General features: G+C 41.4%; 2 protein-coding genes across 3 annotated transcripts in view; one reads left to right on the forward strand and one right to left on the reverse strand.

Moving 5' to 3' along the window:
- LOC125899876 (beta-galactoside alpha-2,6-sialyltransferase 2-like) overlaps positions 1-6719 on the forward strand; it is a 76983-nt gene extending 70264 nt beyond the window's left edge. Inside the window, exon 7 of the mRNA XM_049594530.1 lies at positions 4445-6719. Within this exon, the coding sequence (XP_049450487.1) occupies positions 4445-4692 (248 nt within the window). The 3' untranslated portion in view covers positions 4693-6719. The remainder of the gene's footprint in view (positions 1-4444) is intronic.
- Positions 1-18638, reverse strand: part of tmtops2b (teleost multiple tissue opsin 2b) — a 52969-nt gene that overhangs the window by 3196 nt on the left and 31135 nt on the right. The window contains exons 2-4 of one of the 2 annotated variants that reach the window (XM_049594553.1): positions 16950-17275; positions 9757-9990; positions 3206-4088 (exon numbers count right to left, since the gene is read on the reverse strand). In XM_049594553.1, the coding sequence (XP_049450510.1) occupies positions 3918-4088; positions 9757-9990; positions 16950-17275 (731 nt within the window). In that variant the 3' untranslated portion in view covers positions 3206-3917. Of the gene's footprint in view, positions 1-3205; positions 4089-9756; positions 9991-16949; positions 17276-18638 lie in introns of those variants that run through there. The other variant, XM_049594551.1, reaches the window with a different exon arrangement.

Consider the following 18638-nt stretch of genomic DNA (forward strand, 5'->3'; position numbering starts at 1 on the left):
TGCTGTCTGAAATAGAAGTGTTTGCTCTGTGCCTTCTGAATGCTGCGAGGGAATGGCTCATGTCATATCTTTTTTTCTTTTCCCTTTGGTCATCATTCTTTTGCTTCCGCATAAATCAGTTAAAACAACTCGAGTAATGGGTTTGTCAGCACTTAATGCTTGCACATTAATGGGAGACATTGCTACAGACAAATATGATACAAATTCTGAAACGGTATCTTTGTCGCGCAATAGCCATTACTTCATCACTTTTTTACTGATTGTAATGGCTTGAGTGATAAACCCAGAAGAACAAACACATCGGGCTACAAATTTCTATGCACCTCAGGATTTAATTCCAATTCAAATGGCTATGATGCCATTATCAGACGATTATTTGTGCATCTTGATGTATCAGAATTTTTCATTTCTATACATGATTTACTTCTCTCAGTGTGACTACTTGCTACTCTTAAAGCACGGTGTATTTGTAATAATCCATAATTAAAAAAAACGGATGCATTTATTTCCATTATTAATGTGCTAGCTTTTAAGCCAGGGGTTGTCAGTGGCATTGAATCCGTCTGCGGTTGCTCACACTGAGCCATCCTCACCAAAACCTAGAAGACCTTAAAGACCTTAAAGTGTGAACACATGGGGTTTTAAATTTCTGGGGGCGTATTCACAAACATTCAGAGAGCTCCCAATCTAGTCTAAAAACTTTTAGTAAGGAGTCCTAGTTTAGAAGTGATTTAGGAAAGTTCTCAGAGCATTTAATTTACTCACTGTCATCCAGTGTTTGGAGAATATTTTTCTGACCTCAGTGTGTTTCCACCATTTTCTCCTCTGCATCATTATACATCTAAGAATCTAATGTTTTTTTCAACACACCTACAAACACAGCTAATTACAGTGTCATTTCACTGGAAAATGTGTTTTCATTGGTTTTTGGACTGTGTTGTAAGGGCTAATCAGAATTTACAAATGCATATTGCACCTGATGAGATTTTCTTTCAATTTGATCAGTGCGCTGATAATTATGAGAAAATTAGGTCAAGATTGGACAATTTAGAAAATCAGTCGAGAAAATGTCAAAAATTTAATAAAAATGTCCAAAATTAAATGTCAGAAAAAAATGTTGACTAAATGTCTGAAAAATATTATTCACAAAACATGTGAATAAAAAGTTCAAAAGAATGTTGATTAAATGTCCGAAAAATATTATTCAAATTTCCGAAAAATGTTATTAAAAATGTCCAAACAATATTAATACAATGTCTGAAAAAATGGTAATGAAATGTCCAAAAAATGTTGCGTCTTCAAGAAATTGTCCAAAAACAAATTGATCAAATGTCCAAAAGATATAAAATGACTAAAAAAATATTATTAAAAATGTCCAAACAATATTAATACAATGTCTGAAAAATGGTAATAAAATGTCCAAAAAATGTTGATGAAATGTCCCAAAAATACTATTAAAATGACTAAAACATATTATTAAAAATGTCCAAACAATATTAATACAATTTCAGAAAAAAATAAAATGTCCAAAAAATGTTGACAAAATCTCTAAAAGATATTAATAAAATGTTTTTGAAAATTCCAAACAGTATTAATAAAATGATCCAAAGAGCTGTTGATTACATGTCTGAAAAATACTATAAAATGACTGACTATAGCAGTTTCAGGGGGCGCCACAGGTTTTTCTTAATTTACTTTGATTTAATTAAAAATATATGGAGCTGTTAAAACTAGCTTGATAATATTAGCTGTGCAACAGTTGTAATCTGGCAGTTAGTTATGACCTTATTTGAGGCCTCGGGGCAAAGATTTGCTGTTGTTCCAATAAATCATATCACCAAAGGTTAATTAACGCACAGTGAAACTGGGGCTGAATTAGATCAAACTTCTGGATCTTCTGAAGAAAGCAATACGAGGCCAACTGGGTTGCAAACACACTACAGAGAAAATGCTGTAGCAAAGAACACAACATGCCTATATATTCTGTAGGAAGGATTTTGCTTTGTTATTTTTGGTGATTGTGATCCTGCTGGAGAGCAACAACGGAGAAGGAGAGTTGCAAGCAGAATAACAATCACCAGAGAGAAAATGCTAAACTGAAATCAGCAACATTGTTCAAAGGGAAGTGGAATGAAAAACAACAAAGGCTAACCGCATATGTGGGCGCTGACTGCTCTCCGTGTTGGCACAGGCAGCATGTCAGCGTATGAAAGATACCATGCAGAACACGCTGAGGCAGGCACCGTCTCCATATTTTATGTATTCAGCTCTATTTTTATCTTTATCTAAAGTTGGGTTTTTGCTGAGCATGCTCCTTTTCAGCACAACCGAACTTTACATTTACACTTATCGTGACATATGAACATTTGAACTGCCCAGTGTACTGTAATTGCATTCCTCAGCTTCTGAAGCTGTGCAGCTGCAGTGGATATTTTACAACCAAGGCTTTTCCCAAAGGAGCACGTGTAGCAGATGCTGAGGAAGACTTTCCCTAATCAGATGTGCATTTTAGTATCGCTGCATGTTAATACTAACCTATATGAGGACTGGTGAGGTATGTACATGTACAGTAAGCTGAAAACACCTTTTTATTTTTGCAAGACCATAAAAAATACATCAGTGTGTAGTCAATGCAGGGCCTTAAAATCTGTCAGAAGTATCGCTGGTTCCAGCATCTGATTACCAACAAACGAGACATGATCACATGACTCCAGTTTCAGCCTCTTCACACCGGCTCCCAGTATGTTTTAGTATAGATTTTAAGATTTTACTGATTACTTTTAAGGCTCTTCATCTCTGACCTCCGTACACGCCAGGACATAAGTTGAGGTCTTCGGGCAGCAGAGGTCTTTTGTCTGTTCCAGCTGATAACTAAGGGGGACAGAGCGTTTGCTTTTAGGGCCCCGAGGCTCTGGAACAGTCTGCCCAAGGAAATCAGGTCGGCCGAGTCAGTGATCACTTTAAAGTCCCTTCTTAAAACACACTTTTATCGGAGAGCCATTCCTGATTTTACTTGAGTCTTGTCTGTTGTAATTATTGACATGTAAAGCACTTTGTAAATCTGTTTTATTATTATAATCTCATCCACATTTGTTGTCATAATTCCATTGCTATTTTTATGGATGCATCTAGGTGGCTAGCTAGCTACATTAAGCAGAAAGATTGTTTATCCTGTCTGTCAAGCTATAATAGGTCTGAGATGTGAGCAAAGATTCAGAAATCTGGAGGCAGGCTACAGATTCCTGTACAGGCTGTAGGATTATTGCACGTGTGTGTGTCCTGTGGTGACTCAGGCAGGATGTTTTGGTCAACAACCAGAACTGAGGAGAAAAACAACAGGTCAATATCGACTCACGGGAGATTCTGCATAAGCATGGCATCGATCTTGTTGTTCGAACTCTAGGCGAGAAAGCAAAATTGGCCATTTTCCAAAATCTCAGTCTTTTCCGTTAATCCCCATTCGCTCTGGTCGAGCTGCCCACTGACCAGCAGATGTGTTTTCTTTACGGTCCAGCTTTAAGGTGTGAATGTGTATGACTGTGTGAATGTGAAAAGAGAGCACTGCTGAACTTCTAGCTGAAATTAGGGGGAAAAAGATGCAATTTAGAGGTCGAGAAAAAATGGCAGCTCATAAATTGACACTTGAAAGTAAAATGTGGTATTGATTGAACAATAATGATACTGCATTTTATTTATAGGCGCCTTTCAAAGCACTCAAGGACACTTTAAAAGACACAGTGGAAAAAAGACACAAGCAGTAATATGTCCATAGATCATAAATTCAGACAATTCTGCAATATACAATCAAAGTTAATAAAATGACCAGACAAAAATTGTAGTCATAAATATGAGGTATAAATTCAGTGCAAGTCTCAATATGCCTGTCACCAAATATGCCAGCTTGAAAAGGTGTGTTTTCAGATGAGATTTGAAAGTGGAGAGGGAGTCAATACTGCAAATGTTGTGGGGGAACAAGCTCCAGGGGTGGAGGCAGAACGGCTGAAGGCTCTCATGGTAGTCAAGATGGAGGGGGTCTGGTTGTGAATACAGGCAGCTGAATTCTGGACCAACTGGAGTTTATGAAGACACTTGAGAGGAAGACCAAAGAGGACAGAGTTGTAATAATCAATATGAGATGTAACCAAAGAATGAGCAAGGATAGCAGCGCCCATCACTTAGACGGGCGAAGACGATCAATATTGCATAGATGAAAGTATGCAGACCGAATAACATTATTGATGTGGGCCTCAAAGGACAGTGTACTGTCTAAGATGACACCTAGACTCTTAACCTGAGGGGATGGACAGACTCTTGAGACCGTTGAATCTTTATTACCTTAAACTGGTTTGCAGTGTGAGCATCAACAGGTTTAAAGTCGGGAAATACTTTTGAATATGGATGCCTGAACTTTCTCTCTCTGTCTTTCTCTCTGTTGCCATTGCAGGCATCCTCCTGATGATGGCGCTGTGTGAGCAGGTGCACGTGTACGAGTTCATTCCCTCCATGAGGCAGACGGACCTGTGCCACTACCACGAGCGTTATTATGATGTTGCCTGTACACTGGGTGCCTACCATCCCCTCCTGTTCGAGAAGAGCCTGATCCAGCGGATCAACACGGGCACCGAGAGTGACCTCAGGAGGAAGGGACGGGTCACTCTTCCGGGCTTCAGCACCGTCGACTGTGACATCTGAGATATGAAACCTGAGCCTCTGAGCCTGAACATACACACACACTCTGGCCTTTTCTGGCTGAGTAAGGGAGAGGTGCAATAAAGCCACTGGAGACAAGGAGGCTGGAGCATATAGGTTTTAAATTAGACCCATGAAGAACATAAGCCATAGCCCTCCAGGAAGGGATCAACGTGGAGGCTTCTGAAAGAACTTGTCTCCACTGAGATGGTTTACTAGACCAGAGACTGGCAGGAAGAGTCTCCGAGGTGGAGCTGGAAAAGACGTTTCTCTCTGCTTTAGCTGAGCCACGTTAGCTGTGGAGCTGACTAGGGTAGCAACAGATCTGTTTTTAGATAGACGAGTACATTTTCAATAACTGGGTGTGTTTCATTGGTGTAAACTGTGTTTTTTAAAAGTACAGGTGGTCATCCACTTAAAGGAAATGCCACTGTTTATAACGGGGGATATTTGTGATTTTTTTTTTCTCCTTTTTTACTGGTCCAAAGGGTTGTGAAGCAAAGACGTCATCCATGCTGAATGTCATAAATGCAACACGCACACACACACACACAAATATACACACATTCACACATATACATAGAGCAGCAACTCATGCAGAAGAACGCACAGTGTGAAAGACAGCTTAGGCGTCTCCACAGAGATGGAGTCAGGCTGTCACAGCAGTCATGTTACTGTGTGTTTCATCGCTCAGCAGCAGGTGTTCCTGTTTGACATTCCTCTGATAACTTCATGTGCAATCAGAAGTCGTTTCGTGTTTGTCACGAGGGGTTTATTTCAAACTACTGATGTTGTTGAGCTTAGTACAAAATTACTCTCCTGCGCATGCCATTTTGCCGGCTCACTCCTACCAGTCTGTTGCTCCTTGTCCACACGTTTAGGATGACTCCTCATTCAGTGTCAAGAAGCCTGTCTCAGTTAATAGCCCACAGGAAGTAAGGGCACTGGTTGTCCTTTTTTTTGGATTCACCCTACCTGTAGTAACATTTTTTACTGACAACGCAGTTAAATCAAAGCAAACGGGGCCAAAATGGATCTTTAGAACAAACCGGTGCTCAGAACAGCCGTAACCCTGTGCCTGGTGGTCGACTGAACACTTTCCTCGGGTTGCCTTGTGACTGTTCAGGTACATGCAGTACATACTGTGGCAGGACTGCAGTAACATGGAGTTTAATTGCCGTGAGAGGTGTGGAGCAGTTGATATTGCTGAAGTGAGCTGTATCAGGGGATTCTTAGCTCTGCCTCAGCAATCACCAGCCCCTGTTTTTGACGGTTCACTCTTTATTGAATGTAATTTTACCACTGCGTGTAACGGCCAAACCCTCCCCCGAGCTCACCACTGCAGTATGGGCTGCGTATGTGCAGGGTTATTTCTCTGTCATGTAACAGCACGAATCTCATTTCCTACAACTACTAATGTTTCATACTTCCTGAATCCTCTAATATTGGTCTGTACTCGTCCGCAGCTCAGAGTGGAGATGGAATTTGAACTGGTAATATCAGCAGATTTTCTTTGTCTCCAGCTAGGATGATTTTTATACAGTCAGTCAGTGCCACATCTGTGGTTATTGGTTCAGTGTTGAGAGGGAGGTTGGTTTTTGCTACAGACAGTCACAAAAATCTTGCCTATAACAGAGATTTTTATAGCTAAGTGTGCTAATCTACAAAATGTTCCTGTGCCATTGGTTGTGGTTCTATATAAGATGTGAAAACTTGTCTGATGTATATTGAATTAGATGGTTCTGTAGTAGTTATATGTAGTAGATGATTATGGGGCTTAACATTACTTGTTGTTGAGTAGGGCTGGGTATCACCCAAAATGTGTCAGTACTTCTACAAACTAGTACTGTGCTGATACCAAATAATAATGCATTTTTTAAAAAAAAAAAAATTATTTAATTTTTTTTTTTCACAAGAACTTTTTATAACTCAGGCAATACCTGATTAAAGGAAACAAACACCTGCCCAAGTATTTTGCGCCAATTTTTGATACTTGACAGTCAGGGTGGGCAATAAAGATAAAAACGTCTACTATGGTATTATATATTACATCATTGATACATGGTGTATCCTGATATAGTAAATTCTGTAAGTTCTTTTGGGAAACTACATTGTCACTAGTTTATTAGGTACACTTTGCTCAAACTAAGTCCAGTAGACAAAAATTAATCCATCAAAGAGGACCTATTGTGCTCATTTTCAGGTTCATACTTGGTTTGTACACGAACATGTTTACATGATCTAATGTTCAAGAAACACTTTGTCATCCTCAAACTGTCTGTGCTGAACACCTGTATTCACCCTCTGTCTGAAACGCTCTGTTTTAGGACCTGACCTTTTTAGTCCCCCTTCAGACAAGGCCCTGTCTGCTCTGATTGGTCACCATTTCTGGGTCTTTCATATCTCGGCGTCTCTCTAAAACCCCCCAAATAAAAGCTACAAAAACACAACAGCAGGAATACGATGCAACACTGGGGAATAATTTACAACATCGGTAACCAAGCTTACATGTTTCCCTGACATTACCATGTAGCTACATGTAGCCATCTACCTGCAGCTGGGGAATGACTGTGTATAGCAGCACTGTCTCCCATCACCAATGAAAGCTTCTAAACACAACTGGACATCTTCCAGAAGGAATATGATCTGAAATTAGGGAGATATTTATAACTTCTGCAATCAAGTTTACATTTTCCCTGATGTTAGCATATAGCTACATGTAGTCCACTTGCAGCTGGGGAGTGACTGTGTATATGGGCACTTTCTCCAGTAACAAATCGCCAGTAAAAGCTTCTAAACACAACTGGTCATGTTCCAGCAGGAACATGATGCGAAATTTACAACATTGGTAGCCAAGCTTACATGTTTCCCTGACATTGGCATGTGGCTACATGTAGCAGTCTACAGTCTTGACATGCTTCAGCAGCAATGTGATATAACACTGGGGAGAATTTAACAACACCAGCAACAGAGTTTACGTTTTCCTAATATTAGCATGTAGCTACATCTAGCAGTCTACCTGCAGCTGGGGAATGACTGTATACTGGCACTTTCTTCAGTTACAAGTCACCAGTAAAAACTTCTAAACACAACTGGACATGTTCCAGCTGGAATATGATCAGAAATTGGGGAGAAATTTAAAACAAATGCAATCAAGTTGACATGATCCATGACATTAGCATGTAGCTACATGTAGCATTGTAGAATATGTAATCTAAACACTTGCAAAAGCATGCCTGGAGCAGATGACCATATAAAGAAATCTGACACAATCTGCCGTCATCTTGTAGCCAAAGTAGAAATAAACAAACACTATTCAGAACAAAGGGATTTGTTTTACATATGTTTACATTGTTATTTGAAATTTTGGTGGCGTTTAATATGAACATCCGACATTGTAACATTATTGAATATGACAGAATATAACAAAGAGCATAATAGGTCCTCTTTAAATTAAATCGGAGTGGACGAAATATTAGAAATACTTCTCAGAATAGATGATACCGTTCATGAATACAGGATTTATTGCAGAACTGTTGCATTAGAAAAGGTAACTTTTAGCTAGGTGGCCCTAAACTGGAACCTGAGTGTATGTGGAGTTAAAATAACCAGATGGGAGTGACTAATTCAGTGAATTACAGGTATTTCATCACATTGATGCAAAATTCTGTAAATCTAATATTGCCACAAAGCAGTTCTCCTCATTGATTTGCAGCTATCTTGGTAGAAACTGTATAGAAGTATCTTGACAGTAAATGGTTTCTTGGTAAATTTGTGGTCATGTCGCCCAGCCCTACTCTACAGTTTTAATACTCTACGCTATGGACGCATTTTGAATGCACACAGTAGTTAGGTTTGATAACCAGCCCCAGTTTCAGATGGACTGTTTGGCATGTCATGTTAAAAGATTCTTGGAACAAGGAACCTGATGAAGTCAGCAGCTGTAACAGAGGTTTAAAAAACAGCCTGAACAAACCAGTTTATGAAGCTTATGGAGATTTCTCATTCATTTTGAATCATGCAGGTTTTCAGCCCTGCTATAGGTTTTATGTTTCTCAGTTGAGGTAAACGATAAGATGTTTTATTGCTTGTGATTGTAAACACACTGAAGGTGCAAAAACCCTGGACATATTGTACATGTATATTTCTAATAACTTTGAATTACTTTCGAAATGCACAGAGCATGCAAATCAGGATCAGGGCTAAGAGTCTTAAACTGTCTGTGCTGTACCGTGCTGCAAGTAGACACCATTGTCATTAATGTTGTGAGAGGCAATTGTGCTATAAGATTTTTTTTTATTATTATTTCTTAAGTGGTGTTTTGCAGATTTTAGTGCATGCTTGTTGACGGGGAAATCACATCCAGCTGCGGTGCAGCTAATAATGGTTCCCTGGGAGCACTTGTTTCAGTGCAATGTATTCTGGCACCTTCATCTTTGCATCTTAATATTGTGCCAAATTCATTTTTAATTATGTCTCAGCATGGTGGGTTGAAGATTCAGAGTAATAGCAGGACTTCTGAGGTGCTATTGCTTCTCTCTGGGAAGGTGGAATTTAATTGAATTTTTATTCTTTGAGACAACAGTTTTATTGACAGGGTTAGATACAGGACGTTATGCTGAAACATGCGAGTGGTGAGATGTGAAAACACATTCACAGATACTGCTCATTAGGTTTTGCCCCCTCAGCCTCTTTCTCACCACTCTTTACTCTGGAGGCCTATTTTTCATGTCTTGTTTTTACTCAGTATCGTGGGAATTTCTGCACCACACTGCCTCTAAAAGATTGTTCAACATTTTCTTTTTGTACATGTCCCTCCTGCAGCTTTCTGAAAAGAGGAAGAGAAAAAGAAGTATCCATGATTGAACATAAAGAGTGAAGGTCTCGTTTCACTCCCAACAGCCTTAGGGTGTTCTCTTTAACTTTGATTTGTCAGTGAATTCTCTTCTTACACTTGAACTGATATTTAAATAGACCATTTGTATGATTTCAGCTGTTGTAAATTGTCTTTTTTTACTGTGTAAATAAAGCTGTTGTACATGTCAGACTGTCCTGTCGTTGACTCACCTGTTTGTTCATGAGTATGTAGATGAGAGGGTTGATGACAGTGCTGCTCTTGGCCAGTAGTGATGGCACCACGCTGGCCACTGGGCTAATGATGTTGGGCGGGCCGAACGTCGCCATCATGGCCACAATACCGTAAGGCATCCAGCACAGCATGTAGCAGGCCGCTGTGGTCAGAACCATGAACAGTATGTGGAACTCTCTCCTCCTGGCTGCAGTCTTTCGGATTTTACCCACCTGTGGATGAGTCAGAGAGGCTTCATGAAGCGAGAGCAAAATATTCAACCTGTAGATCTTTTCATATTTCAGGTCCTGTGCACACTTAAAGGACTATTTGTCAAAGTGTGACAGCTTGAATTTATTTACAGCTTTCATGGCAGCTGGTGTTTTCTTCTCATGTCACTTGACTTCGTTGTAAACTCTCCTTGTTTGTGCATTCAAGGATGTTCTGACATTCAAGACCAAATGACTGCACAAGCTTGTGTTGCTAATTCCAAAGACAAAATACACAGAAATTTGAAAAAGTTATAATTAATTTTGTCGTCTGTGTTTCTGGAAAGGCATTAATTATAAAGAATTTTAATTAGTCCCTGCTTTTTATAGCTCTGGCATGCAAATAAAAGAAAAGTAATAAAAAAATAAAGGCACTGACCTGTTTATTGGGATGTACTTATCTCAAACTAACTAACTTTCTTTTAAAAACTAACATTAATACTAATAATAATGTCTGTGTGGAGAGAAATTGCATAGTGAAATTGGGAAGCAATGGCTGCACAGATGGTGGAAAATCAATTTAAAAAACAGTGTTATTATTTTTATTACATGCAAATGTCATGTCTAAGTTCCAATTAAGTACAGTGTGCTGGAGTGAATTTTTCTTGGCCCCAGGTTTCCGATGTGTCAGATTTAATTGAACACAACTTAATGTGAGAGCATTATTCATTTGATTACAACAGAGATAAAGGTATCACAATTAAGTGCTCCAGGAATGAGTCCCAAAACCCTGAAAAGAGTTAGCATTTTACCATTCCCAGCTCCCTCATCACAAAGTCAGTGGGTACTTTCATGGGGTTTTTGGTTAGATGCCTGAAATAAGGTTAACACATGCTTAAGAGACTTTTATGTTTTGTCCTATGACATAAAATACATCAGTAAATACCCCACTTGTGAACTTTGAAGCTTTTATGTGTCTAAAGATGTTGCCAACAAGTGGCTAAATCAGACTACAGGACGTCATCAAACCAACCATGGCTTCACAGCCTCGTTGGGGTGGTGACGTTAAGTCATGTGACTGTGGTGCAATTCATTAATAGCAAAAAGAATGTTGGTGAAGATTCTCAGTCATTCAGGTTGTGGTAATCTTAAGTGCTATATTGTAGGCAACTGGACTTGCTAGAGTTTCTTAAAGACGTTTCACCTCTCATCCAAGAAGTTCTTCTTCAGTTCTAACTGACCGGTGCGGAGTCGCAGGCTTTAAACTCTGTGTGGGTGTGAACCCTTACAGAGTTGCTGAGGTCACACGTGAGCTCCGAGTTTCAGAATCGTAAAGGTCACATGTGAGTTGCTGACTCACCAGGCCATCATGTGTGTCGTTAAGGTTAGATGGGTCCAGGTGTGGGTGGGTGTTAAGTCATCTGGAGAGGGATCCCAAGACTGCATTGTAGGTGCGTGATAAGTGGTGCGCATGGCATAGCGCAGGAGTGCCGGCTCCTAAGCTCAAGACTTGGCTGTCCATTTACATCTAAAGGAGAAGGGGCATTTCCCTGAGGAACGCAACATCAGGTATAGATAGCATCAGATATTTGTATCATTCTTTCCTTTGTGTTCGCAGTGGTGCCTTAGGCAGGCACCTATGTCTCCTATAGGAAGACCTATCACTGCTTTAGTGGTGCAAATTTCACAACAAATTCATATTTACTCACATTACCTAAACTAACTTTCATACAGTAAACCTGGAGCTTTTGAGCCCCCCTGGATGTGCAATAAACGGCAGAGATCACAGTTCACAAAAATACTTTCTTCAGTGAACATCTTTCCATCCATCAATTTTCCTCCACTTATCCAGGGCTGGGTCACGGGGGCAGCAGGCCAAGCAAAGCACCCCAGATGCCCCTCTCCACAGCAACACTCTACAGCTCCTCCTGGGGGACCCCAAGGAGTTTCCAGGCAAGAGGAGATATGTAGTAGCTCCACTGAGTTCTGGGTCTGCCCCGGGGCCTCCTACAAGCAGAATGTACCCAGAACACCCGTAACAGGAGGTGGCCAGGAGGCATCCTGATCAAATGTCCGAACCACCACGACTGACCCCTTTAGACACAAACAAGCAGTAGCTCTACTCCGAGCCCCTCATCCTATCTCTAAGGCTGAGCCCAGCCACCCTTCTGAGGAAAGTCATTTCGGCCGCTTGTAGCCACGATCTCATTCTTTAGGTCACTACCCAGAGCTCATGACCATAGGTGAGGGTTGGGACGTAGATGGACCAGTAAATCGAAAGCTTCACCTTTGAGCTCAGCTCCCTCTTCACCACCGGTCCGGCGCAGCGCCTGCATCACTGCAGATGCCACACCAAACTGCTAATCCATCTCTTGTCCTTTCTACCCTCTCTCGTGAGCAAGACCCTGAGATACTTGAATTTCGTCGCTTGAGGCTGTAACTCTCTCCCAACCTGGAGGAGACAATCCTCCGGTTTCTGGCAGAGAACCATGGCCTCAGACTTGGAGGTGCTGTCTTTCATCCTGACCGCTTCACACTCAACTGCAAACCGCCGCAGTGCCTGCTGGAGGTCATGGTGTGATGAAGCCAACAGAACCACATCATCTGCAAAAAGCAGAGATGTGATTCTGAGGTCCCCAAACCAGACCCCTTCCTCCCCCCACCTGTGCCTCACGATCCTGTCCGCGAATATCACAAACAGGACTGGTGACAAGGGACAACCCTGGTGGAGGACAACACCCATAGAGAATTTGTTTGACTGTATGCCGAGTGTGCAGATGCAGCTTTCACTTTGGTCATACAGGGACCAGATGGCTCATAGCAGCAACCTCGGTACCCCGTAATCCTGAGGGATGTGGTCATAAGCTTTCAATGAACAAATTCAACAAATTTACTTTCACTACTTGTCTCTTAATGTGTATTTTTAGGAGTTTTCATCTTGCTGTGTCTTACTCCTACTCTAATAAAAGTTATCCTAACATCATTCTTCCAACACAGATGGTGTTTCTTTGTCTTAGCCCTTCTTTCACCCCTCTGTTACGTGGAGAAGTTAAAACAAGTTGAAACGTAGTGGGGGAGGTTTTTTCCACCTCACTACATTACACACTTCAATACTTCACACAGCCCACTGAGCCCAGTTCTTTCCCACAACTTTAAAAGACCCTCGCACACTAAATGCAAATGATCCTCTAGTTTTAACGATCACCAGGGATTTTACTGGGCTCGTGCCAGCTGGAGCTCAGCTCTGCTCATAGATGTGATTACTTCAATAGAGCGCAATAGTTACTCATGCAGGAGACGTCCAATTCATTCCTATTTAAAGATGGAAATTAACACATCATTTCATCATTCTCCCCTGCAACATGAACAAATACCATCATTTTCTTGCTATGCCATCATGTGTGTGATATTTTCTATCTTGTATAAAGAAACTGCTTTCAGTCTTGTTTGTTTTGTGATCAGGTCTGTTTAGTTTGAACTGACAGCTGCTCAGATAGGGCTGCTTCTTGACGTCATCCGAAAATGAAAACCATTTGTTAAGTCAACAGGTTGCTCCATAACACTCACAGCGTGAGACTGCTGGGTGAAAACAGCGAGCGTGTATGACCAAAGGCGCATATCCAATTTCCTTTCGCTGATCCTTTTGCCTACTGAGAATAATTATGCAATTTAAGATTAATAATTTGTATCATTAAACCTCAAATAGGCTGCTGGAGGTTTTAAACTGCGGTGCTAATTGCGCAAAACCGAATATACACCCTGTGAGCCAATGTGACTGTGAAATTACTTACTGTATGTGAAGTGTTATTATGTCTGAAGATACAGCCAATGAAGGAGGGGTCAGTGTGCTAAATGAAAGCGGTGAACATTTTTTAGGGCTGCGCAGGTTGTTCAAAAAGTAATGAGGTAGTGAAAGTGAACGAAAGCCAATTTACTAATGTGACGCCCTGAGGTAATTACAGGTGAAGGGCACTTTGTGAAAGCTGCTTACTGATATCAGAGGGTTGTTTCAAACAGACCATGATTTGTTTGGCGAGAAGCCACCCAACAATCAGAGGATAACACGGACCACTGGAGGCAGGAGGAACATCCCTGAGACATGAGACATGCTCCTGTGGAGCTTTACAGCAGTGCCAACAGTTCTCAGAGTCCTCAGAGTCAGAGGTTGTTTACTGTCCGTCTGTGCTCTTGTACTGAACAATTGTCTTCTAATAATCTTTATTTGGATAGAGCTTGAAAAACTGATGTCCAAAGTGCTTTACAAAAATATCGGATTAAAGTGACTGAAGAAGCAAGATGTGAGTGGCTTTAGGCTTTGTCACAGCAGCTGATCTTTCTGAGGCGTAATGCTGTGATAATCCCCCTGTCCTGCTGACCCCCTCTGCACTCTGGATAAACAGTCCAAATCCCAGGGAGTGCGAAGGATTTAACTTACTTAAACCAAGTAAAGTCTCTCCCCAAAACTCAGTACATCACTGTTACGGATACTGAAAATGTGCATGATATTTGGTAAAGCAGAGTGGGGATTTCTGGCTCAACTTCCAAGATGCATGAAGAAGGGAAATGTGTGAAGAGCTCAGAACTCAATTAAGTTTAGTACTTCTAACATTTTGACTTGTATGTGACTCAGATTTGCTTTTTCATAACAGTGTGAACAGCATAAATCACACACAATCTGATCTTTTCAATTCTGACACTTGTCCTAGGTCTGATTTTTTTTTGCAATTTGACCTTAGTTTCAACAGTCACTTTGAAATTCATGTGACTTTAATGTCACTCTGGGAGACTGCCAGGAGAGTCTTGTGGTGAAGCGTTAACATATGTAGTTAAAAGTAGCCCTTGCTTTGACATCCTGACTTTTGGATGAAATCTGTTTTAATGAAGCTGTCCACATCATGATCCCTCCGCTCTTGACTCTGCATCCACAGACACCTCCGCACAGGAGAAGCAAAAACAATTAAACATTAAAATTTGTCTTTCTCTCTCCCCATCCTTTTCCTCATTACCACACGCTCACGAAAATGCTTGCTTTCATTGCACACCAACTTAATTCAGTCAGGAAAACTCTATATCCATTTACAGTATTATATCTGGTGGTATGGCTCTGTTCTGGGGCTTCTCTGCCTTTCCTCTGGCCTACACAGATAGCCTCTTCCACACGCCTGCATAGAAAGAACACACCTCTCTGCCCTTACACGCGCCTACTTGGAAAGTCTTACGGCAGACAGAGCACACCTCTCTGCTCTTCCACATGCAAACAAAGAAAGCCTAAGGCAGACAGAGCAAACCTCCCTGCCCTTCCATGCGCCTACATGGAAAGCCGGAGAGTAGCAGCAAAGACCCCCCCGGGGAACAGAACAGATCAGAAACAATGACAAACAGAAATGACATTGATAAATCAGACACAGCATGAAAAGGAGGAGCTGGGGTGGAGGTGGGTTGCAGAGGGAGCAGCAACAGTAGGCAGGCCAGAGCAGTTTAAACAGGGCACCCTGAATGAGATTTGCCAATTGGTTGCATAGAAAGGAATCATGTGATCTCAATTAATAAAATCATGAACGCTGCCTCTCACCCAGTGTCAGCTGGGATAGGCTCCAGCCCCTCTGCGACCCCTAACAGGATAAGTGGTTACAGAAAATAAATGAATGAATACAAAGAAATGAAATGCTATGTACTGAATTTTATTGACTGTTTCAAATACAGTCCAGCTGTAGGGCCCGCTTAGGTGGACACTACACAATCAGTCTACTTCACAACGACAGCTTTGACCACAGGTACTTTCACAGTGCACATTCGTTTTCTGTCTCAATCACTAGCAGCCACGACTGTTTCTCATTGTCTGCGTAGACTTAACAAGGTAGCCTGAGGAACGCCAAGTTTTGCTGCTGCTCTCATTGGCTTGTTTTTGGCAGTTTGCCTTTGAGGACACTTTGTGTTTTACTGAGTGAAAATGACTTTACCATGATGATTTCACTGTGCATGCAGCACCAGCCTCAGATAGCCAGCTGGGTGCAGACGGGTAACCTCGAAGTATAACGGGAGTAAAAGGAAAGAAAAACAGTATTACCAGGTTTGTATGTTGTTATGTATGAACACTGTGGGAAGACAATTTGATAAGCAAATTATTTAACAGACTTTGCTTAGGAATGAGCCTGTCCCAAGCTTTTTGATCCATATAAGCAGTTAATCACTGTAACTGTGATCACTATGAGCAGTTTCCACTGTATGAAGAACAACTTAATTGTCAGACTGACATGTTTTGGCTTGTGGCCTTCTTAGAGGCTATGACATGATTTCATCAGGTGTGAAGAGCAGTCAGTTATGCAGTCTGAAAAGATGGAACAAACCCTTCTGTATGCCCAGAGCATTTGCTTCTATTTTGGGATATATCACCTTCGTTCACTGTGGTGCGAGAGACACATGTCATCCCAGGAGGGAGTGGACACGCCCTCTGGCAAATTACATGGGCTTGTCCAGAAAGGAGCTGTTTCTAAGGTCCTGGCAGAGGACAGGGAGGTAAATATTCCTGGACCCTAAGAAGACCATAAACAATTCTCAAATGCCTGCCTGTAATATTGAAGATTAAGTTTATTATTAGTCTCTTTGAACAAAAGTGAGGTCTTCTACCTCCAGCACACTCCACTGGGCACTGAAATATACCCTCTTTTTTGTGGATGTGTTGATTGAACATGCATTTTGTGCATGTCTTTGACTTCCATGGATGCATTGAAACTTTTTCCACCTTAATAATTACACGCTGTTGGAGTCGGTTTTACATTACATAAATTCAAGGTAACCACCTGCTGTTCTTTGTGAATTAGCAAACCACAAACTATTTTTAACCTCCTTTGAAGCCAACAGTGTTTGCAACTCAAAGGGTAAATTTTGACGGAGGATCCATTCAAGCAGTCTGTGGTTTTACTTTCAACATCAGACAGACAAAATAGCATAAACACAACACACACACTTTGATGTCTCTCTACCTGTTTGACTGCCCATAACAGCCTGGAGTAGCAGTAGATCATCACTATGATGGGTAGACCCAGGCAGAAAATGAAGAGGCAGATGATGTAAGCATGCGACTGGGCCGTCTGAACCGTCCAGGACACAGAGCAGCTGGTTCCTGCCCCCTCTATGCCGTAGCTGCTCCAGCCCAGCAGAGGGGGCACTGTCCAGAACAAGGAGTATAGCCAAGAGCCCCCGACAGCCAGCAGGGGCTTGCGATAGTCTGGTCCACGCTTGTTGTATACAGTCAGAGTGCTGTAGCGGTCGTAGGAGAGGATCACCAGAGAGATCAGTGACACAATACCTGAAAGACAGAGAGGTGGAGGAGTGAGAGTGGGCAGCTGTAAATCTTACGGACAATACTTTAGATCAGCGGTTCCCAACTGGTGGGTTGTGGTCCAAAAGTCGGTCACAGGTCTTTTCTGAAAGAACTGCAAGTGACCTACAAACGTGTCAAGTTTGTAAAAATCACATTTTATTTGTTATTTTGAAGTGCCGTTTCCTGCTGTAGAGTGAGTGACTTGGACAGCTACTTGACAGAGACAGCAAATTAGCTCAACGATATGATCAGATGCAAGTATGACGCTGAATGGACCTTGAACTAATGACTAAAGAGAAATCTGGACTCCAAAGTCATTAGGGCTCATCCTCTCGGGACCATCAACATCCACACAACATGTCACAGCAATCCACAAAATAACAGTGGAGAGGGAAAGTCTGGACCAAAGAAGTAGATCAACCATCATCCCTGGAGCCAAACTGCCAGACCAGAGACTGTATAAAATCATGGATGTAGCTATCGTGACATCACCCATTAGTTTGTGGACTGCTGTTTGAAGCCTTGAGTTCAGCATTTCGACCATGACCAACTTGGTTTTTTGGAGCCAGAAGTGACCATATTTAGAGTGCTTTCAGACCTAGAGTTGTCTTGCTTTGGTCTGAATCAGGGACTAATTTTGTTACAAAGTTGTATAATTGCCTAGAGTTGGTTTGTGTTCTCACGGCAGCATTTACAAGCGGACCAGATAAAATGCCTTGTGTGAGAAAGCTGCTCTTGATTGGTCAGAATTTCCATGTGGGAAAAATCCAGGAAGTAAACAAAACGTTGAAGAAGAGTACACTTGCAAGATAAATGTGACACTTTCTAATGTCACAATGGAGGGACAACTACGCAGGTTGATTTTAACGCTGCTCATCATGGACTACATTGCTGTCATCGTTGCTGCCCATAACTCAGTGAAATCGACAGTTGGAGATCTGTGACAGTGAATTTTATTCAAAGTGTTTTGATGTACCTGACCTTAGGTAAAACCTGCAGTCAGTCATGATTCAGATAATGGGATTATTACCGGGTGACAAAACAAACAACTACTCCACTCCCCTCACACCATTGCCTTTGTTTGAAACACTTCATTTGAGGCATTTACTGCCACTCCATGTAATACCTGACCATTGAGTAATTAATCAGATATGGCTCATCACTGCGAAACACATGCACTTATTGGCTGTTCTGTGGTAGTTGGGCTTGTTTTGTTGTAGATAAAAATATGGACGACGTCTTTTGTTTCTGCTTCCTTTGTTTCATTTTTATACACATTCACATGACATGTATTCTGGGAAACATCACTTGTCATCTTGTTCTTACAGTACATCTGAACTCACTTTGA

This window comes from Epinephelus fuscoguttatus, linkage group LG13 (genome assembly GCF_011397635.1).
Source record: "Epinephelus fuscoguttatus linkage group LG13, E.fuscoguttatus.final_Chr_v1".
Classification (NCBI taxonomy): Eukaryota; Metazoa; Chordata; class Actinopteri; order Perciformes; family Serranidae; genus Epinephelus; species Epinephelus fuscoguttatus.